General features: G+C 29.5%; 1 protein-coding gene across 1 annotated transcript; it reads left to right on the plus strand.

Annotated features, from left to right (window-relative positions):
* The first annotated feature begins 1,554 nt into the window (after nucleotides 1–1,554).
* LOC126656130 (cellulose synthase-like protein B3) lies at nucleotides 1,555–12,408 on the plus strand. Its single transcript, XM_050350613.2, has 8 exons — nucleotides 1,555–1,863; nucleotides 2,725–3,058; nucleotides 3,710–3,838; nucleotides 6,340–6,459; nucleotides 6,980–7,183; nucleotides 7,277–7,412; nucleotides 10,177–10,355; nucleotides 11,411–12,408. The coding sequence occupies exons 1-8, from the start codon at nucleotides 1,607–1,609 to the stop codon at nucleotides 12,284–12,286; spliced, it is 2,235 nt and encodes a 744-aa protein (XP_050206570.1). The 5' UTR covers nucleotides 1,555–1,606; the 3' UTR covers nucleotides 12,287–12,408.
* Nucleotides 12,409–19,800: the final 7,392 nt, after the last annotated feature.

A 19,800-nucleotide genomic window follows, 5' to 3' on the forward strand; every position in this document is an offset into this window, starting at 1 on the left:
AAGTTAGATTCAACATGACCTATTATATTTAATTAATTCATAATCTAATTTCTTAGAAAATGAATGGTTTGGATAAAAAATAAATTGCATTAAGTTATCTACAAATTTCCTTTTATAAGTAGACTAATTGAACATGACAGGTCATGTTCAATTAATTTGAGAGAATTACAATTTTAAAATTCTAGTTGTAGTGTTTTCATTTCAACCATTATCATCATTTTTCTATTAGAAAGAATATTTACATATTTACATATATGCATTACATATTATATCACTGTCAAAAATTTCACACTATTTTATTATTTTAGAAATTATACTCAATTTTATAAAAAGATTAGACATGTTAATGAAAATCTCATAAGTCGATATTTACTAATATGTTATTGTATGGTATATTTAGCATTTTTCTATATTTTATATTAAAAATAGCATAAAAATACAATATGCAATGAAACTGCTCTAATTTAGTATAGCAATAAAGATGCGCTTGCAGGTAATGATATGATTATTTTTTTAAACATTGATTAAGAAGATGGAGAAAACATAATTGTCTTCTTTTTCTTATATATCAACAATATTATATATATATATTAATTGAGAAAAGCCAATATAATATAGCCAAAACTTATCGATATGGATTTTGAAGTAAAGGTCACAGAAGTTCAGCTGTTGTTCTGTTTATATCCTCACGTCTTAGTTTATGCTACACAAACACTTACGTAATTCTATGCCACACTTAAAACAAATGGCCATCTATACTTCATCTAACACTTGAATATTTTGAATGAATTGATTTATTGATGTATATTCAGAGTATTTGTGATTGAAATATTTAAATTTCGATGATTGACAACAACTCTTTTTTAATTCATTATATTTTTTTTGAATAAATTTATATTTTTTATGTTGCAAATTTAATAAATATTTGCAATAAAATATATTAAAAATAAATAAAATTATAGTTAGAATTTCACCCAATTCCTTCAAATTTTAAATTGAAAAATTACTTGAGGTTAAACATTTGTTACAATTACTTTTTTTTTTATGAATACAATTACTTAATTATATAGACTGTACACTTAAACAATTATCATTTTGTTTTTTATATCTGATAATTCAACTTACATTATATTTTCTTAGCAACGGGATATTACTAAGTTAATTCAAGTGAAATATTATTGCTTACGTGGCCAACGAGAAATTATGTGGCATCCGATTTTTCCATTACAACATAAGTAATTACTGACCGGAATTGCGATAATAACTCAAGTTTTGGACCAATGAGTTATAGGTCAAATGGTATAAGCGTTATGCAGCAATCTGCAAGGTCGTGAGATCGATTTCTCCTACAAGTGTTTCTCCTTCTCCTAATTATCCAAAAAAAAAAAACTCAAGTTTTAAAATTAAAATTAAATCATCAAAATATAAAAAACACAACGATGATAATCAAAGTGTAAAAATCCATGTAATTCAATAGCCGCAATTATTTTTAATTTCCATTATTTGACAAAATCTACAATCTTCTATATAAAAGCCCTACCAAAGAGTATCATTAATTTGCTACAATATATTGCCTCCATTACTTCTCATTTCCTTAACTTAATCAATGGCACAAACAATTTCTCCAAGATTATATGAAAAAACATCTGTAAAAAACCAAATATATAAAGCTTCAGATATTTGCATCCTCTTCCTTATGTGTTCTCTTCTTGTTTATCGTTTTCTTACCCTAAAAAGCCATGGATTTGCTTGGTTTCTTGCTCTCTTATGTGAGTCTTGGTTTACTTTTTTGTGGGTTCTCGTTGTCAGCTCCAAATGGAACCCTGTCAAGTTCATAACTTACCCGGAACGCCTTCCCCAACGGTAACTACAACGTTCTTCTTCATCTTCATGATAGTAATTGAGACTTTTATGGAGTAAATATATATCCTATTGATGTATATTTCAAATTAATTCCCTACTTTTATAAGCTTTTAAATTTGTTTTAGTTGAAAAGTATTTTCATATGTTAGATTGTAGGGACAGTTTTTTAATGGATTAAACTTCTTTTATGGTTTATGAACTATAGACTTTTTCACTTCCATTACCGTTGTTTTATTTTTAATATTTTGGTAATCCAATATTTTTCCAACAATGGGAGGTTATTTAGTGAATATAGGTGAATTATCGACTATGTGACTCGCGGAAAATTATGAGGCACCTAATGTTTTTCTTGCCACATATAAGCATTTAATTATCGGAATTGCTTATAGTAAAGAAAAAACAAATTTGGATTATCAAAATATAAAACTAAAACGATTGTAAAATCTGTAAAAAGTTTATTGGTCAGTATTTGTAAAAGCATTTAACCTGTTTTTCTATAGTTCCATTTTTTTCTTCTAGAAGATCGGCGAATATAAATGTTTATAAGTTAGTCTAGCCAGATAGTTAAATCTTATGTCTGATATTAATTTTTGGGTTTGAATGTTCCGACCGAACTCTTTGTATTTCATTGCTTTTTGTTTAGTACAAATATTTATTCTTTAAAAAATAACTTTAATATTTTTTTCACTAAATTAGACTGATGTGGTAATCAACAGAAGTATATATATTCTTAAAATATACTGTCGCGTCAGCTGTTATGTTGTCGTATATGTATTATAGAATGACAATTGATGTTACAATATATTTCAAAAATATATTTCAACTAATTCGATTACTTGTCCGGTTTTTCTTAAAATGAAGGGCGGAAGAGCTTCTTCCGCGGGTGGATATGTTTGTGACGACTGCAGATCCGGCGCTAGAACCGGCGATAGTGACTATGAATACAGTATTATCTTTATTAGCCGTTGATTATCCGGTGGATAAATTAGCATGCTATGTTTCAGACGACGGTTGTTCATCTATTACATATTATTCTCTTGTCGAAACATCAAAGTTTGCTAAAATTTGGGTTCCATTTTGTAAGAAATATAATATTCAAGTTAGAGCTCCCTTTAGATACTTCACCAATAATGACTCGGTACACTTATCTAGTCCCAATTCATTGGAGTTCCAACAAGATTGGAGAATCATCAAGGTCAGTCCAAGTTTAATGTTTTGTTAAGTCAGTTCTGATGGATTATTGATTGGAAAAAAGGGTCATTTATACCCTTAAGGTTTGATTTTAAGATCAAGTAAGTCTTTAACGTTCGAAAAAATTTCAAATATGCCTACAATATTTTAAAAAGTGAACAATCATTCCCTCATTTTGACTTATAAATGAGACGTTGGGGGTCTGGTTGTCGAAATTGAGAGGTCTGGTTGTTTATTTTTCAAGACGTTGGAGGCATTATCTGAACCTTTCCGAATATTGAGGATTTACTTGATCCTAAAATTAAATTTTAGTAGTAAACCCTTTTCTTTTATTGATTTTATGAGTACCTAGACTTTCATTTTTTTACAATTTGATTACCAAACTTTTAGTTTGTTATTTTTTCTTTAAATTTTAATCTTATTCATCAAAAAGGAAATTTAGTTACCCAAATAAAGAAAGAAATTAAACTTTAGTAAAAAAAAATCTTTATGAAATAAAATAAAAATTGTATCATAAAAGATAAATTGAAATTTGATCATCAAATCAAAATAATCTAAAATTTGGATATTTCTATATACAACTGCCTCATGTTTTGATTGATCATGTCTTTTCAACTTTGCTAAAACATTAATTTACTTTGTCTCTTTGTAATAGGATGAGTACGAAAAGTTTAGCCGCAAAATTAAAGATGCATCCCTAAAGTTTATTCCATTGGACAGTAAAACTGCTGATTTTAATATTTTCTCCAATATTGACCGCAGAAATCATCCGACAATTATCAAGGTTAGATTAAATCCAATTTCTCCTTCTACTAATGTTTGGTGAATAAATAGAACGATTGAATGGTACCAAATATTTGCCACATATATGCATATATATATATATATATGTATATATATATATATATATATATATATATATATATGTATATATATATATATGTATATATATGTATATATATATATATATATGTATATATATATATATATATATATATGTATATATATATATATATATATATATATATATATGGTGTTAAAACTCTAAATATTTTAATTTTAAAAAAATGTCATAACTTTTTAAAAATTGTATATCTATTTCAATTTGACTAATTCACTGTATATTTTTCCGAATTAATTTAGTTGTGCATAAGTGGCAATTAATTGTGTAATTTTTCTAAAAAAAACAAATTGGCAAAAAGAAGAGTTGTCGATTGAAAACCATGAGGTATGATTAAATTAAAATTGAACAAAAATTTCCTGCAATCCATGTTGTAGGAAACTCCTGCTATTGTATACGTGGCTAATATAGATAGGCTGCTGTTTACTAAATACATAACATGATAAAGAGTAATTTTACTCCTCAAATTTATTGTGAGTTCTATATCAAATATTTAGACTATTATATATGTACAAAATTATCTTGTAATATTAGTTGTCCGAAGGCATGCTATTGTACATGTGGCAGTTGAAAATAGACCAATGTTGTTCCATCTTAATATATCAAATCTGATAAAAAAACACTATATTTTTTTTATTTCTATGTTATATTACATGCTATAATTTAATTATTTAGACTATTTTGCGCTTTTTATATTTTCTAGTTTGATTAAACAATTGTATCTAATATTTTTTCTCTTCAGTTCTTATATTATTTTAAAGGGTTAATTACATATAAAATCACCACCTTTACACGAAATTGCAAAAATAACACGACCTTTAAAACGTGGCAATTCAGGGCACCACCTTTCATTTCTTTTCAAAAATAACACGGGCACATTTTTAGTGGCATTTTTGCTGACGTGGCGTGACACGTGGCACTCTCACTGGGTGTCCAAGTCAGCAAAATTTTATCAAAAAACGTGCACATGCTATTTTTGAAAAGAAATGAAAGGTGATGCCCTGAATTGACACGTTTTAAAGGTCGTGTTATTTTTGAAAATTCGTGTAAAGGTGGTGATTTTATATGTAATTAACCCTATTTTAAATAAAGAAATATTTTGTATTTTTTAAGATGGTAAACTTAATTAGAATTATATATATAATTTATTTTGATGTGATTAGGATAATGCATTTTATATTATTAAAATATAGAATAATTTTATTTTTATTGATATTTGAGCTAAAAAAATTTAATTTAATTTTTTATTTATGAGAAAATATTAACAGAATATATCACTTAAAAGACAAAATTAAAATACAATAGTCTAAATATCTAATATAGAACTTATACTAAATATGAGGAGTAAAATTACTCTTTATCATGCTATGCATTCAATAAACATCAGCCTATCACGTATAGAGTAGCAGGAGTTACCTACAACATGGGTTGCAGGAAATTTTTGTTCATTAAGATTTTATTATTTTACGTTAGATTATCAAGTTAAATAGACACTAGAGAACTGGCCAAATTAGAATAATTTTATAACTTTTAAAATGTTTTGATAAATTTTGGAAAGAAAAACCTTTCAACACCATTAGACCATATATATAAATATATATTTTGATATGTTGGATTATAGAATTTTATAATATAATACCACATCATTTGTTATGCCGGTCCCATCGAACATGACATCTTACTATCAATTACGATAACTACTTATATATTTTGGGCTTAATTACTTAAAAAACCCTCACCTTTAACTTTTTTTTTCGTTTATACCTTGACCTAGGAAAATTGTCACATATACTCATGACCTTGTCTTTATGTTTCGCCTCTACCCTCGAGGTATTAAATTTACCTCTTTTCATTTGAAAAAAAGTTTAAAATAGTCCTTCATTTTTAGTATATATTCTAATTACACGTCAATGTTATTAATTATACAAAAATTGAATTTTTTTTTGAAAATAATAATATTAGCGGTTTTTAATTTTAGGACTTATTTGAGCGTTTTTATAGATGAAGTATTTGTTTGCAATTTTTTTATTAGAAAAAGGTATAAAATAACCCTTATATTTAGTTATTTTCAATAAATCATCTTTTTTTTGAAATTTGGGGTAGAGGTGAAACATAAAGACAAGGTCATGAGTATTTGTGACAATTTTCCTAGATCAGGGTATAAACGAAAACAAAATTAAAGGTGAGGGTTTTTTAAGTAATTAAGCCTATATTTTGATCTGAAAACTTTGAAGTACTTTAATTTGAAATATAAAACTGAAACTTATGGTACCATTTTGATATCAATTAAAAGTTATAGTATCAAATTGAAATATAAAATCAAATACTATATTTTTAAAACGACTGGTAATTTGTTGATTATTGATGAAAAAATTGTTGGACAGGTGATATGGGAGAATAAGGAAAGTGTTTCTTCAGTTGGGTTACCTCATTTAATCTATGTTTCAAGAGAAAAGAGACCAAAGTATCCACATCACTACAAAGCTGGTGCTATGAATGTGCTTGTAAGTTTTTTCAATTATATAAAATACTAATTAACCTCTACTTCAAAACTAGTTTTTACCTCAAAAGAATATTTTTTTTGATGAATAGAAGAATATATATATATATATATATATATATATATATATATATATATATATATATATATATATATATATATATATATATATATATATATATGGACTTAAATTATGGAGATAAAAATAATTAACCCTATTCAATTTACTTTCAGTAATTTAGGGTTAATTACTTTTATCCCCATAAATTTAGGTCCGGATTATTATTTTTTTCTCCTTAATTTTGAAAAAATTAATAATTCCTTCTTAATTTTATTAATTCATTTAAATTGATCATCCTATAAAGGAAGATTTGGTCACTAAATTTTTATTTTAAATCAACAAAAAGTTGCTAACAATTTAAACCAAAATTAATATAATAACTTTATGTTGGTGTAACATTGAAGTTCAGTTATCAAATATTATAAATGAAACGATGATAACTGTTTTTCGTAATTCCAAACAGACGAGAGTGTCAGGATTGATGACAAACGCGCCGTTGATGTTAAATGTAGACTGCGACATGTATGCCAATGATCCACAGATAGTTCGTCATGCACTGTGTTTCTTGCTAGGCTCTGAATCGTTTGCATTTGTACAGTTTCCACAAATGTTCTATGATGAACTCAAGGATGATCCTTTTGGAAATAGTTTATTTGTTTTGTATGAGGTACCTAATATACTTTCCAAATCTTACTTATATATCCCATTCAAGTAAATTATATGCAAATAAGTCCTTAATTTTATATATTTTGTGGAGTAGTACATGGGGCGTGGAATAGCAGGAGTGCAAGGACCATTCTATGGAGGAACTGGATGTTTTCACAGAAGAAAAGTAATTTATGGTTTGAGTCCTCCAGATTTAGAAAATCAACCCAAAAATCTCACTCCAGTTTGTGGTAAGCTCAGCTTCAAAACTATTTTGTATTTTAGTCAAAATATTTTTAAAAATTTTGATAAAAAAAAAGTTGATGTGGCAATCAGTAACTACATTATCCAATAGTACATGCATTATAATTTTTTATATTCATATATTTGATCAAAATAATAAATACTTTTTTGTGATTTGTTAATTAAATCTATTTTTGAGCACATGACACTCATTTTTAAAATGCGAAAAAAACCTTCCTAATATGAAACTGTAGATCAACTTTGTAATATAATCATTTATGGAATTAAAAATTAAATCTTCAACTATAAAAATAAATCATGAAAATAATTGATTTAAATTGAGAGTAGGCTAATAATCACCCATGGCCCCTGACTTTAGAGGTTTCTTACGACAAACCTCCTGATAAAAAAAACGATCAGTAAACCCCCTGATCTTTGTGGCGGCGCCACCTAAACATCCTAAACCCGAAATATGACGAAAATACCCCCGGCGCCGTTTTTTTCAGTCAACTGTCATTCTTAAAAAAAAAACACTGACGGCGCCACGTCAGCGAAATACCTTAAAAATTTCAAACACTCAAAATACCCTTAATTTAATTTAGAAGCTAAATCCTAAAAAAAATTGGATTAGCGACGGAAATTCCGTCACTGAATCCCGCCAAATTGTTTTACCCATTTAGCGACGGATTTGAAATCCGTCGCTAAATGTAACACATTTAGGACGGATTTTGTAATCCGTCGCTAAATGTGTCACTTTTATCAACGGATTGTAATCCGTCGCTAAATGCTTACTTTTATTAAAAAATATTGTTTTTATTATATATTATTTAAAATAATATTAATTATATGAAAATTTATTAAAATAATAATTAAAAAATAATTATTTATTAAAAAAATAATTAATTATTAAAAGAATAATTATTTATTAAAAGAATAATTAATTATTAAAAGAATAATTATTTATTAAAAAAATTATTTATTAAAAAAAATTATTTATTAAAAAAAATTATTTATTAACAAAATAATTATCTAGGAAAAAATATTTTTCTTTGAATACGGGAGTAAAGTTTAATAGTAATAATTTGTTGTTTTTATTAAAAAAATAATTTATTAATTATTTATTTAAAAATAATTAATATGAAAAATAATTATTTTAAAATACGGAAGTAAATTGTGTGAGTAACTTTTTATTACTTTCAGTTATATTTAAATATAATGTACATAGATATAACACAAACATCTGAGCTATATAAGATGGAGTCACGCGCAAGGGAACTACAAGGTTAAAGAGGATTTGGTGGGAGCAATGTAAAGGATGGGTGACCTTCTGGGAAGTTGAGAAATTTGCAAAATTTGCGGGTGGTTGATAGTGTGTGGTGTATAGCGGGTGGGTGAGTGGCTGTGGGTGATTGTTTAAATAATATTTAATTTTATAATTTTAATTAAAAAATTATTTTTTTTTAAAATTAGCGACGGATTTAAATCCGTCGCTAAATCCGTCGCTAATTTTTTTAAATCCGTCGCAATTTTTATTTATTCCGTCGCTGTAAATTTAGTTGGATTTCATTGAGTTAGATTTGATTGGGTTGTTTTAGATTGGGTTGAGTATTTTAGGGGTATTTTGGGGGTGTTAATTTTTTAGGGTAGTTTGGTGACGTGGCAGCTGACGTGGCGCCGCCAATTCTTTTTTTCAAAAAAAATATTAATTGATCAAAAAAGACGGTGTCAGGGGTATTTTCATCCAAAAAGGGTTTAGCGAGCGGTGTCACAAAGATAAAGGGGTTTACTGGTCGTTTTTTTATCAGGGGGTTTGTCTTAAGGTACCCTTAAAATCAGGGGCCATGGGTGATTATTAGCCTTGAGAATAGTATATTCACAGGTCGCATAATTGAATGATCATATTGTTATAATTATTTTTAAAAGATACATTTATTATTTTGATCAAAAATATTAAATCATTTTGCCAATAATTTATTGTTATGTAAGGCGCTGCATCGATCAAATGACGATAAGTGACCGATGTAATAGTATTATTTAAAGATATATCATTATGTAATCACCACGTTAAAAGGCTACTGAAATACCGATGTAATGTTTTTTTTTGACAAAATACCGATGTAATGTAATCACCACGTTAATCGGTCGTTATATCATATCGAAAAGCTAGGATGCACGGAAACCTTATGTGGGGTGAGTTTTCCCGTTTCGGAAACGTTTCCGTTTCCGAAACTCTCAGAAACTCTTCGGAAACGTTTCGGGCCCGTTTCTGTAAATACTAAAAGTTGGAAACTCGTTTCCTAGTTTCCCATTTCCTATATAAAAAAAATTCTTAAACAATTAAAGAAAACCCTAAAAAAGGTTAAGTATCTAATCAATCATCCATAGACTTTATAATATTGGAATACTGATATGTTATATTTGTTATATTCAAATCATAGACTTTTTTATTATGGAATTTAATGATATGTTATATTTGTTAGATATTCGAATAATTTATCTTATCAATTGTTATAATAGTTTATTTATATGAAAATAAAGCTTTTAATATTTATAAATATATCCCTATATTTTTACTATTTACACGTTTTCCCCCACGTTTCCGTTTCCTATATTTTGGAAAAATCCGTTTCGCGGTTTCCGTTTCCGTTTCAGTTTCCGTTTCCGTTTCCGTGCAACTTAGTTGAAAAGTGATAAAATAAATATAACATGTCATCTGCTTTGGACTAAATCATTGTATGCATGTTTTCATTTGATATTTCTTGGTGATACCAGGTAATCTAGCAGACGTGGAACTGGTAAAGCTATTTGGGAAATCAATGGAGTTTAAAACATCAGCAGCTGAAGCATTAGAAGAAAAAGATAGAGGTATGCCCTCAAACTTTAATTTGGTGGAGGCTGCAAATGAAGTTGCTGGCTGTGGCTATGAGTACGGTACTGCATGGGGAGCAGAGGTATGCCCTCAAACTTTGTTACATAATCCATAGACCAATTTTTTTGGATTAATGACTATTTAGCCACTTAATTAATAACAATTTTTATAATAGCACCTGCATGGAAAAAATTCTGAGTTTATACATAAATTCCCATGTGATTGCTTGGCCGATACTTGTAAAATTTATTTTGGTCGAATTTTTTTTAAAAAAATCAATAATTAAAATATTTATAATTAAAAATGTAAGATTAAAAAATGTATATTAGATTTAAGAATAAAATTTTCCTATAACGTTGGTTGTAGAAAACTCCTACAACCATTAAAATGAAACTTGTTGATTGTCCTCTTTTAACACATTTAATATATCTATAAGGTTATTATTTTAGTTCTTATATTTTATTAGAAGTTATATTTTAATTATTTAGATTAATTTTATTTTTTCAAATAATACTCCAAAACTATAATTTTATTTAACATTTTATCATGAATGAAAAATTAAATTAATGAAAATTAACTCATATATTAATAATAATATAGTCTAAATTTTAATTTACAATTATAACAATTATCTAAAATCATTTAAGTATAACTTAATTACTATAATTTTAAAAAATAAAAATGGAAGAAATATATGTTTATCTAAAAAAATATATTAATATAAAAAAATTATTAATAAAAGTTTTTAGTAGCTGAACTTATAAAAAATTATTTTTAGTTAACTAATTTAATAATCTTTGTTAATTTTATTTTTTAATTTCATTCAAACTATCATTTTATTATATGCAACACTACCGTCTAAAAAAATAAAGCCATAAATTGTGTGGACATGTTTTATGTAAAATATAAAAACTAAAAATATAACTTTATAGATATATTAAATATATTGAAAGAGGCCATCCAACAAGTATCATGTCAATGGTTGTAAGAGTTTTTTACAACTAAGGTAGCTGGAAAATTTTATTTTAAATTAAATTTAATTGCTATAAAAAAGTATAAAAATATAACTTAGATTTCATTTTAATACCAAAGTTGAAACAATTTCAATAACTATGGCTAATTGCATGTATATATCAGATTGGTTGGCGATATGGATCCACAACAGAAGATGTCCTGACAGGTCTTAACATTCATTCAAAAGGTTGGAAATCTGCATTTTGCACTCCACAAACTCCAGCTTTTCTTGGCTGTTCGCCATCAACCGGACCATCGTCAATGACCCAACAAAAACGATGGGCAACCGGTTTACTCGAAATCCTGGTCAGCAAAAACAACCCAATTATCTCAGCCGTCACCGCCAAACTGCAACTCCGGCAATGTTTGGCCTATTTGTGGATCCTCCTCTGGGGTTTACGTTCCATTCCTGAACTCTGCTATATGCTTTTACCTGCTTATTGTCTCGTCTCTAACTCCAATTTCTTGCCCAAATTCAACGAGCCGCCCATTTATGGCTACTTAGCTCTCGTAATTATATACTGTTTATACACCATTTTGCAGTATCTTCAAAACGGAATGTCGGTTCTTTCGTGGTGGAATAAACTTAGGATGTCGAGGATAATCAGTGTAAGTTCATGGTTGTTTGGAGTTTTAAGTGTCGTGTTGAAGATTCTTGGCTTGTCAGAGACTGTTTTCGAAGTTACTCAGAAAGATCAGGCTACTGATGATGATGCTAGTGATGATGTTGGTAGGTTTACATTTGATGGGTCGCCCATTTTTGTGCCTGCAACTACAGTTTTGTTTGTAGAGTTGAGTGCGCTAGGTTTGGGTTTGTGCGGTGGTGGCGCTAGGGTTTTGGGGTCACAGGTTGGCGAGATTTTGTGTAGTGTGATTGTGGTGATATTTTTATGGCCATTTTTTAAGGGGTTGTTTGGAAAAGGAAAATATGGTATTCCGTTGCCAACAATTTGTAAATCAGCTGTTTTAGCTTTGTGTTTTGTGCATTTCTGTAAGTGAGTTTCTAGGGTTTAAGACTTTAGAGGCTTTATTATTCATAAACGAAAGACTTTGTTTAGTGATGGAGTCGGTCCTTTCGACGGGTTAACCTGCAAAATAAAGGTTAGAGTGTTGAGAGGATATATAGCCATTTATGCGAAGTTTATGAAAAGTTGGTGTTGAAAAGGTTCTCCCTATTCATAACAATCATCACATATAGTTGACCTTAAAGTATGATCGTGAACTTTATATTTTTTTATATATAATTTTAATAGAAAGAGAAGAATATAATGTAATACTCTCATATTGCAATATTGTATATTTATGACTTGGACTATTCGTCTAAGTTCTTATGAGTAATTGACTGATTTGGAGTAGCTAACATAATGAATGTATTAATATAAAAATTGTTGTCTAATTTAAAGAAATGAACAGAGTGTTTAAGCTTTAAGACGTGAAATGTTTTACTGACCTAAAGTATATTTCGCAGTATTTGCGTATACCACAGGATACAACTAAACCTTCTACTTATTCAAAAGTAAGATCAGAAGTAGCAGCGAAAAATATTTAATACCAGTTCGTATCCCCCTAATCCAGCCATGATCTCATTTCGATTTTAAATTCGTAATTAGCAAGCAAATGAATGAGGACGTAAATGAGGTTAAGTTAAAAAAAAAACGAAATCAGTTAGTGGAGCACTACAAAAAAACAGGGCTTTAGCGACGGAAATATCCGTCGCTAAAGCCCTCAAATCCGTCGCAAAACTACCTTTGCGACGGATTTGCGACGGATTGTGTCCGTCGCAACATATTTGGTCGCAAACAAACTTTGCGACCAACGTGTCCGTGGCTAATTTAGCGACGGACAAGTCCGTCGCAACTTCCACAACTTCCGTCGCAAATGTGTCTCCAAATCATATCGTTTGGAGACAAATTGGCGACGGAATTTTTGGATGTTGCGACGGATCTTTCCGTCGCCAATTGCCTCAGTGTTGGAGACAAAAGCTGAGGCATTGGCGACGGATATATCCGTCGCAAATCAGCGACGGACCATATCTGTCGCCAATTCATCAGCTTTTGTCTCCAAAAGCTGATGAATTGGCGACGGATATATCCGTCGCAAATCCCAAAGTCCGTCGCAAATTTCATAATTTTTCGGCATTTTTACGCTATTTTTTTGCCGTTTTCCCCTGTCGTTTTAAATACAGTAAAACAATTCAATTATGAATTACAATCAATTAAAACTGACAAATAAATATATATATATATATATATATATATATTATATATATATATAAGAGTATACATATAAATGTCAGAATATAAAAAAAACCGTATTATATGTTTGTAATAAAATAAACTAACACGACACTACAAAGCTGGTGTGTCGTCATCGTCTGGTGGGATAGGTGGGCGCTGTGGCCGATACTCTGCCGGAAGGTTAGGAATCATCCTGGCAATCTCCTCGCGTATCATCTGGGCCATGTTCGCAGCCTGCTGTTCCCGAGCCAGTCGCAGACCCTCCTTTAAAGGTGTGGACCTATCCCATTCGCAAAACTGGCTCCCCTTAACTCGGCCACGATATATGCCTAGCAACGGAGAAAAATATTCGGCAGCCTTCTGGCGTCGTTCTCCTTCCGTGCGATATTTAGTATATGCGCTGTAACGCTAATTATATATTCCGCGAGGAATAAGCGTTACAAAACATATACTATACATCCACCCGGAGAACAAACGCTGGAAAACAACCAAATATTTTTCTACCGCTACTAGACATATATGTTTTTTCGTGATCGAGTTACGGGAGGACCAGTTTTGCAAACTGTACAAACTGTACAATCCTGTGACGTTCAATCTCTTGAACACACGGGACGGGAACTCTAAGACTAGGTTTGCGATTTTATTCGGTGGGAATAAAATCGAGATTTATTTATAGGTTGAACGTTGTAAATAAAATCTATTCCAACTAAAATAAATCAAAATAAGCAATAAAACCTACTTGTTGAAGGGCAGAACCGCAAAGAGAAGATGAAAAGCCCAGATAAGTCGGAACCACTATGCGCAGCGAGTGTCAGAGAATGCAAACCTATCACATTAAAAAAACACGTATTATTATAATAAAAAAAATCTAATAAAAATTCGGCAGCACTTCCCTTAAAAATGAGCATTACCCATTTTTCAGGGAAGTCCTGCAAGCAAATTTCATACCACAATCCAAAAATACAATCCAATTACATCACAAATTATATTTATAACGTTAATTACACTAATTAGCCTAATTTAATCAACTAATTAACAAATAAACAATAATTATAAACAAATGATTATTATAAGTTATACATTTACTAATTCAACATTATTAATACAAATTAAACAAATTCAAATATAATTTAATTAACCTAGACCCTAAAAAAATTTAATATATTTTACTACAAAAATAGATAATTAACCCTAATAAATAAAACTAACCCTAAACTAATTAAATTAAACTAATTCAAATATAATTTAATTAACCTAACCCAAAAAAATTTATATAATTTAAAAAAAATAGATAGATAACCGTAATTAATTAAAAAAACTAATCCTAAGCTAAATTAATTAAACTAATTATACAATTACAATTTGATTAACCTAAATCTAAACTAATTTAATATATTTTTAAAAACAGAAAATTAACCCTAATTTAAATTAACCCTAATTTAAATTAACCCTAATTTAAATTAACCCTAATCTCTAATTAATACAATAATTAATAATAAAAAAATTAAAAAACTTACCTCAGGCAGCAGCGGGACTGACCGGAGCCAGCAGCGGATCTCACCGGAGGCAACAGCGGGACGCTTACCGGAGGCAGTGGCGGCGGGCGGGACTGTTTTTTAAAAAATAATTATATATATTTATTAAATAATTAAACAATAAAAGAATGACAAAAAAATAAAACCCTTACCTGAGTGGTGGCCGGCAAGAACGGCGGCGAATGGCTGAGAGAACGGTGACGGCAGACGAACGGCGGAGAGAACGGTTGACGGCAACGAAGAACAGAACGACAGCGAAGAACAGACGGCAGCGAAGAAGAAGAGGAAAGGGCGGCGGAGAATGGAGGGAAATCGGAGAAGAAGGGGCTGCGGAGAAGAAGGGAAATCGCCGGAAAGAGAAAAAATGAAAACGGCGGAAACAGAAAAAAAGGAAGAAGAAGGAAGAAGAAGGGTTCGCTGCGTTTCATTTAATTCGATTTTAGCGACGGATATATAAATTCCATCGCTAAAATCAAATTAAATGAAACGTAGCGTTTGAAGCAGCATATTTGCGACGGATTGTACATATCCGTCGCTAAATTTGCTGCTTTAAACGCTGCGTTTTGAAATTACAGCATTTGGCGACGGATTTATTAATCCGTCGCTAAGTTTTTAGGCAGTAACAATTCCCTACAAAACCCCGCCAAATTAGCGACGAGATAGTGACGGGTAATCCGTCGCTAAGTTGGCGGGGACTCTCCCGCCAAGTTTTTTGGCGGTTTAGCGACGGATGATTTGTCTGTCGCTAAATCCGTCGCAATTTTGCACTTTTAGCGACGGATTTTCAGTCCGTCGCAAATTACCTGTTTTCTAGTAGTGGAGGATCTTTAATTGAAAACGTGGTTAATTAATTAAAAACGTTTTAATTAAACTCAGTCAAGATTTGTTCTAGATTTTTAGGGTTAGACCAAAATTAATTTTACATATGATAAAATAGGGCCTTCTCATATAAGGCTTTATTATTAATTAATAAATAAAATTATAACAGGCTGCAAAAAGTTTGGTCAAGTCTCGGACAAGCCCACTTGACTTTCATCCCGAACCCCAACCCACAAGTCTACTCCGGAGAGGGCCAATTGCTTCCCCCTCAACACATTTATAAGCCTATATTGCATAAACCCTTATAAACTCATTATTGAAGCTCTACACTTCCCATGTGGGATTTATGTTGTTTTAAAATAACACAAAAAGACAAATTAAGAATAAGACAAATTAAAATAAATTTTCACAACAAAAACTAATTAATTTCATAAGAAATTGAGTGCTTACACCAAAACCGAAAATATATAGTTTGTGGTCTTTAAATTGGAAATTATTGCAATGAAAGTTGTATATGAATTGATGGAAGGAATTTTTAGACAAATATCTATCAAACTGGAAGAAAACATGGAATTAACTCTAAATTTTTGGAACCAAAAACCCGCCGTAATCGCCTTCACCATCGATCGACAAAACTAGTACCACCAATCGACAAAACCAGTGCTGCCGTAGCCAATTTTAAAAGATAATTTAGTTTATATAATTAGCCAATTTCCACAATTAGGTCTCATACTAACATGACTTGAATTAATTAAGATTATCTTTAGAGCTCTAAAAATTATAACTATTGAATTTTCAACTCGCCACTCTTTTATCCTCTTCATCTTCTTCATCTTAAAACTATAATTATTCAATTGTATTCTAAGTATAAAGTTGAGTACATAACCAGTACAAAAATCTCTCAGACTTTTCATCAAACACTATATGTGCAGAAGTTAAATATTGAAATTGAAGCTAACATCTCCTTCCTAACATAACACACATTTCTAAAATAGCTAAACCTGCTTCAAAATCATAACTGTAACAAAAAAATTCCACATTTAAAAAGTTAGAGAACAATAAAACAGTGAAACTGAGAGTTGTGGATCCAACAAGCGTTAGTGTCAACGACAACGATTTTGAGCTCAATCTCTTATCGTCGATCGTGGCTCTCTACTTTAAATTCAAAGACGTAATTAAATTGGTAACTAATTAAGACAGTGCCTCTATGCTTTAGATTCAGAGATATATTTTGATAAGTTGAGCATATTTAGATGTCAATTAGGACGGTGGAGAAGAATGCTTGACGACCTGTATTAACGAAGAAAAGTATAAGCAAAATTAAAAGAAAAAAATGTTAGATTTTAAACACTCTAATATTGTATTGTATTTTTGCAAAAAAGTGAACCGCACTGTATTGTTGAGATTATTTAGCATTTTGGTGGTGGTGGTGGGTGTAATTTCCTTTTGATGGAAACCGAACATATCGGTCCATATTGGATCCATACATCTGAAACCTAACAAATTACAAGAGATCAACTTAGTAATCAAACAGGTGAATTCCTAAGGGATCCGCAGGCGAACCTCTTAGAATTCGCCAAATCAAGAACGAACCTTATAGGATTTGGAAAAGCATCACTCTGAATAATCAGCACAAATCATATAAGATTTTATCTTATCCAAACATAGACTCCTTATCCAAATACAACACTATGTCAATTTAGAAGGTCCTAGTATTATTTAAAAGACTTGGACCATTTAGAAGACATCTTGGAGAATCCTCTTGAATAACATCTACTTCGATACAAGAATTCTAATCCTATTCGGACACTGCTAGGTATTGCCCTCACAAAAATACTATAAAAGGAGCATGGGACAGAATACATTATATCAATTCTCAATTAACTCTTAATCTATTGTTAACGATCAATTATATTTGAGCATAAAAGTGTCCATCGGACAACTATCGTCCCATCAGCATATTAACCTCTGTTTGAATTACTGTCTTCCTAGCCAAAACACGAGCTACATTATTTGTTTTCATGTTCAAGTAACTAAACCCCAAACATGAACCATCTGAAATTAATTTAATTAAGATAGTATTGAAGTACCAAGCTAACATCATTACAAGGCTAACAAATGATTTTAAAAGTATTTATTAGGATATTAAACTCTATAGTTCACTAGTCTTTTCTGAAATTACAGAAAAAATACTAAACAAATTTTTCTTATAAAATGATTATTGAAACCTTTTGTTATAAAAAAGAACAATAAACTTTTGGGATATTTCTATTAAATAGCACCACTTTTAGCGTTTTTTGCGATTTAAGCCACTACTACAAATTGTCTCAATTGTTAGCCCAACCTTTTCAATCTTTTTAATTATTAGCCCAGGTCCCATTTCCGGCATCTGAAATCCGACGTGGCTCGCCGGATTGTCTCGTCAGCGCCAGCGTGGCCTTCTTTATGCGACGTCGTTTTGGATTATTCCAACCAAATAATACGAACTACCATTTTGTCTCAAATATTAGCACAACCTTTCAAAATTTTTTAAATTTTAGCCTAAAACTTGTTTCCGGATATTGGAATCACAACTAATCCTACGTCACAACCATAAATTTACAACCCTAAAATCACAACCATAAATTCACAAACTCTAAATGTTATATATGCTATGTTACTATCAACTGTTACAGAATGCTATGTATGCTATCAATTGTTACACACAGCTATTGAATGCTATGTGTGCTATTAACTGCCAAGCCATGTAAGTGCAATAAGTTAATAGTTGTGTTAATAGCGTCTACTTCATATTAATAATGAGTCATATAAGTGCAATAAATTAGTTTAATTGATATAAATATATTTAACGGGTTATATAAATGTCGCTCTCATGCAAACAATTACTATTTAGAAGTAAATATTATATTTTGATATTTTAATTAATTTTTAATGTATATGAAAATAATTTATTTAAAGGCAAAATATTATATTTGATATTTTGATTAATTTTAAATTTAAATAATGGGTCATGTAAATATCTTAATTAAGATTAATACATATAACGGGTCATATAAATGTCGCTCATGTGTGTAGCATGTGATAATAATAAATTAATATTATATATAACGGGTCTTATTAATATCACAAACGTGGTATAGTTTCTATATAAATAAAAATAATTATAATAATTTATTTACAAATAAAGTATTATATTTAATATTTTAATTAATTTAAAATTTAAATAACGGGTCATGTAAGTGTCGCTCACATATGTAACACATGGCAAAACGTTAGTACTATATATAAAACCAACGGGGGGACATGCACATTTACGTTATTATCCTCTTCACTTTATAAAATATAATTATTAATTAAAAACTATTAAGATAATTATTAGAAAAAGAGTATTAACTAAAATAAATTACTAATTTAGAGTACTAATTAAAGTAAACTACTATATTAAGATAATTATTTAGAGTACTAATTAAAATAAACTATTTTAAATATTTAACAATTACTATTTTAATTATATGTAAATCATATAAAATTATAAATAAGGTAAACTACTTTCATTAAATTAATTTTTTAATTATTATTTAAATTTTTTATTTAAATTCTTTATAATTATAAAATTTTATTATCAATTAAAAATGTTAAACTATTAAATTAATCATCCAAAGTATTATATAAGATAAACTATTCCTAATTAACTATTATTTTATATATTATTTAATAATTTAACGAGTCACACTGCGAGCCACGTGTGAAACACGTGAAACGGCACTAGTTATTCTTAAATGTGCACATTGGATTCCAATAGCCGGAAACAAATTTTAGGCTAAAATTTAAAAATATTTGAAAGGTTGTGCTAATATTTGAGATAAAATGGTAGTTCGTGTTATTTGGTAGGAGTAATCCAAAACGACGTCGCATAAAGAAG

Source organism: Mercurialis annua, linkage group LG7, assembly GCF_937616625.2.
Source record: "Mercurialis annua linkage group LG7, ddMerAnnu1.2, whole genome shotgun sequence".
In the NCBI taxonomy this organism is placed as follows: Eukaryota; Viridiplantae; Streptophyta; class Magnoliopsida; order Malpighiales; family Euphorbiaceae; genus Mercurialis; species Mercurialis annua.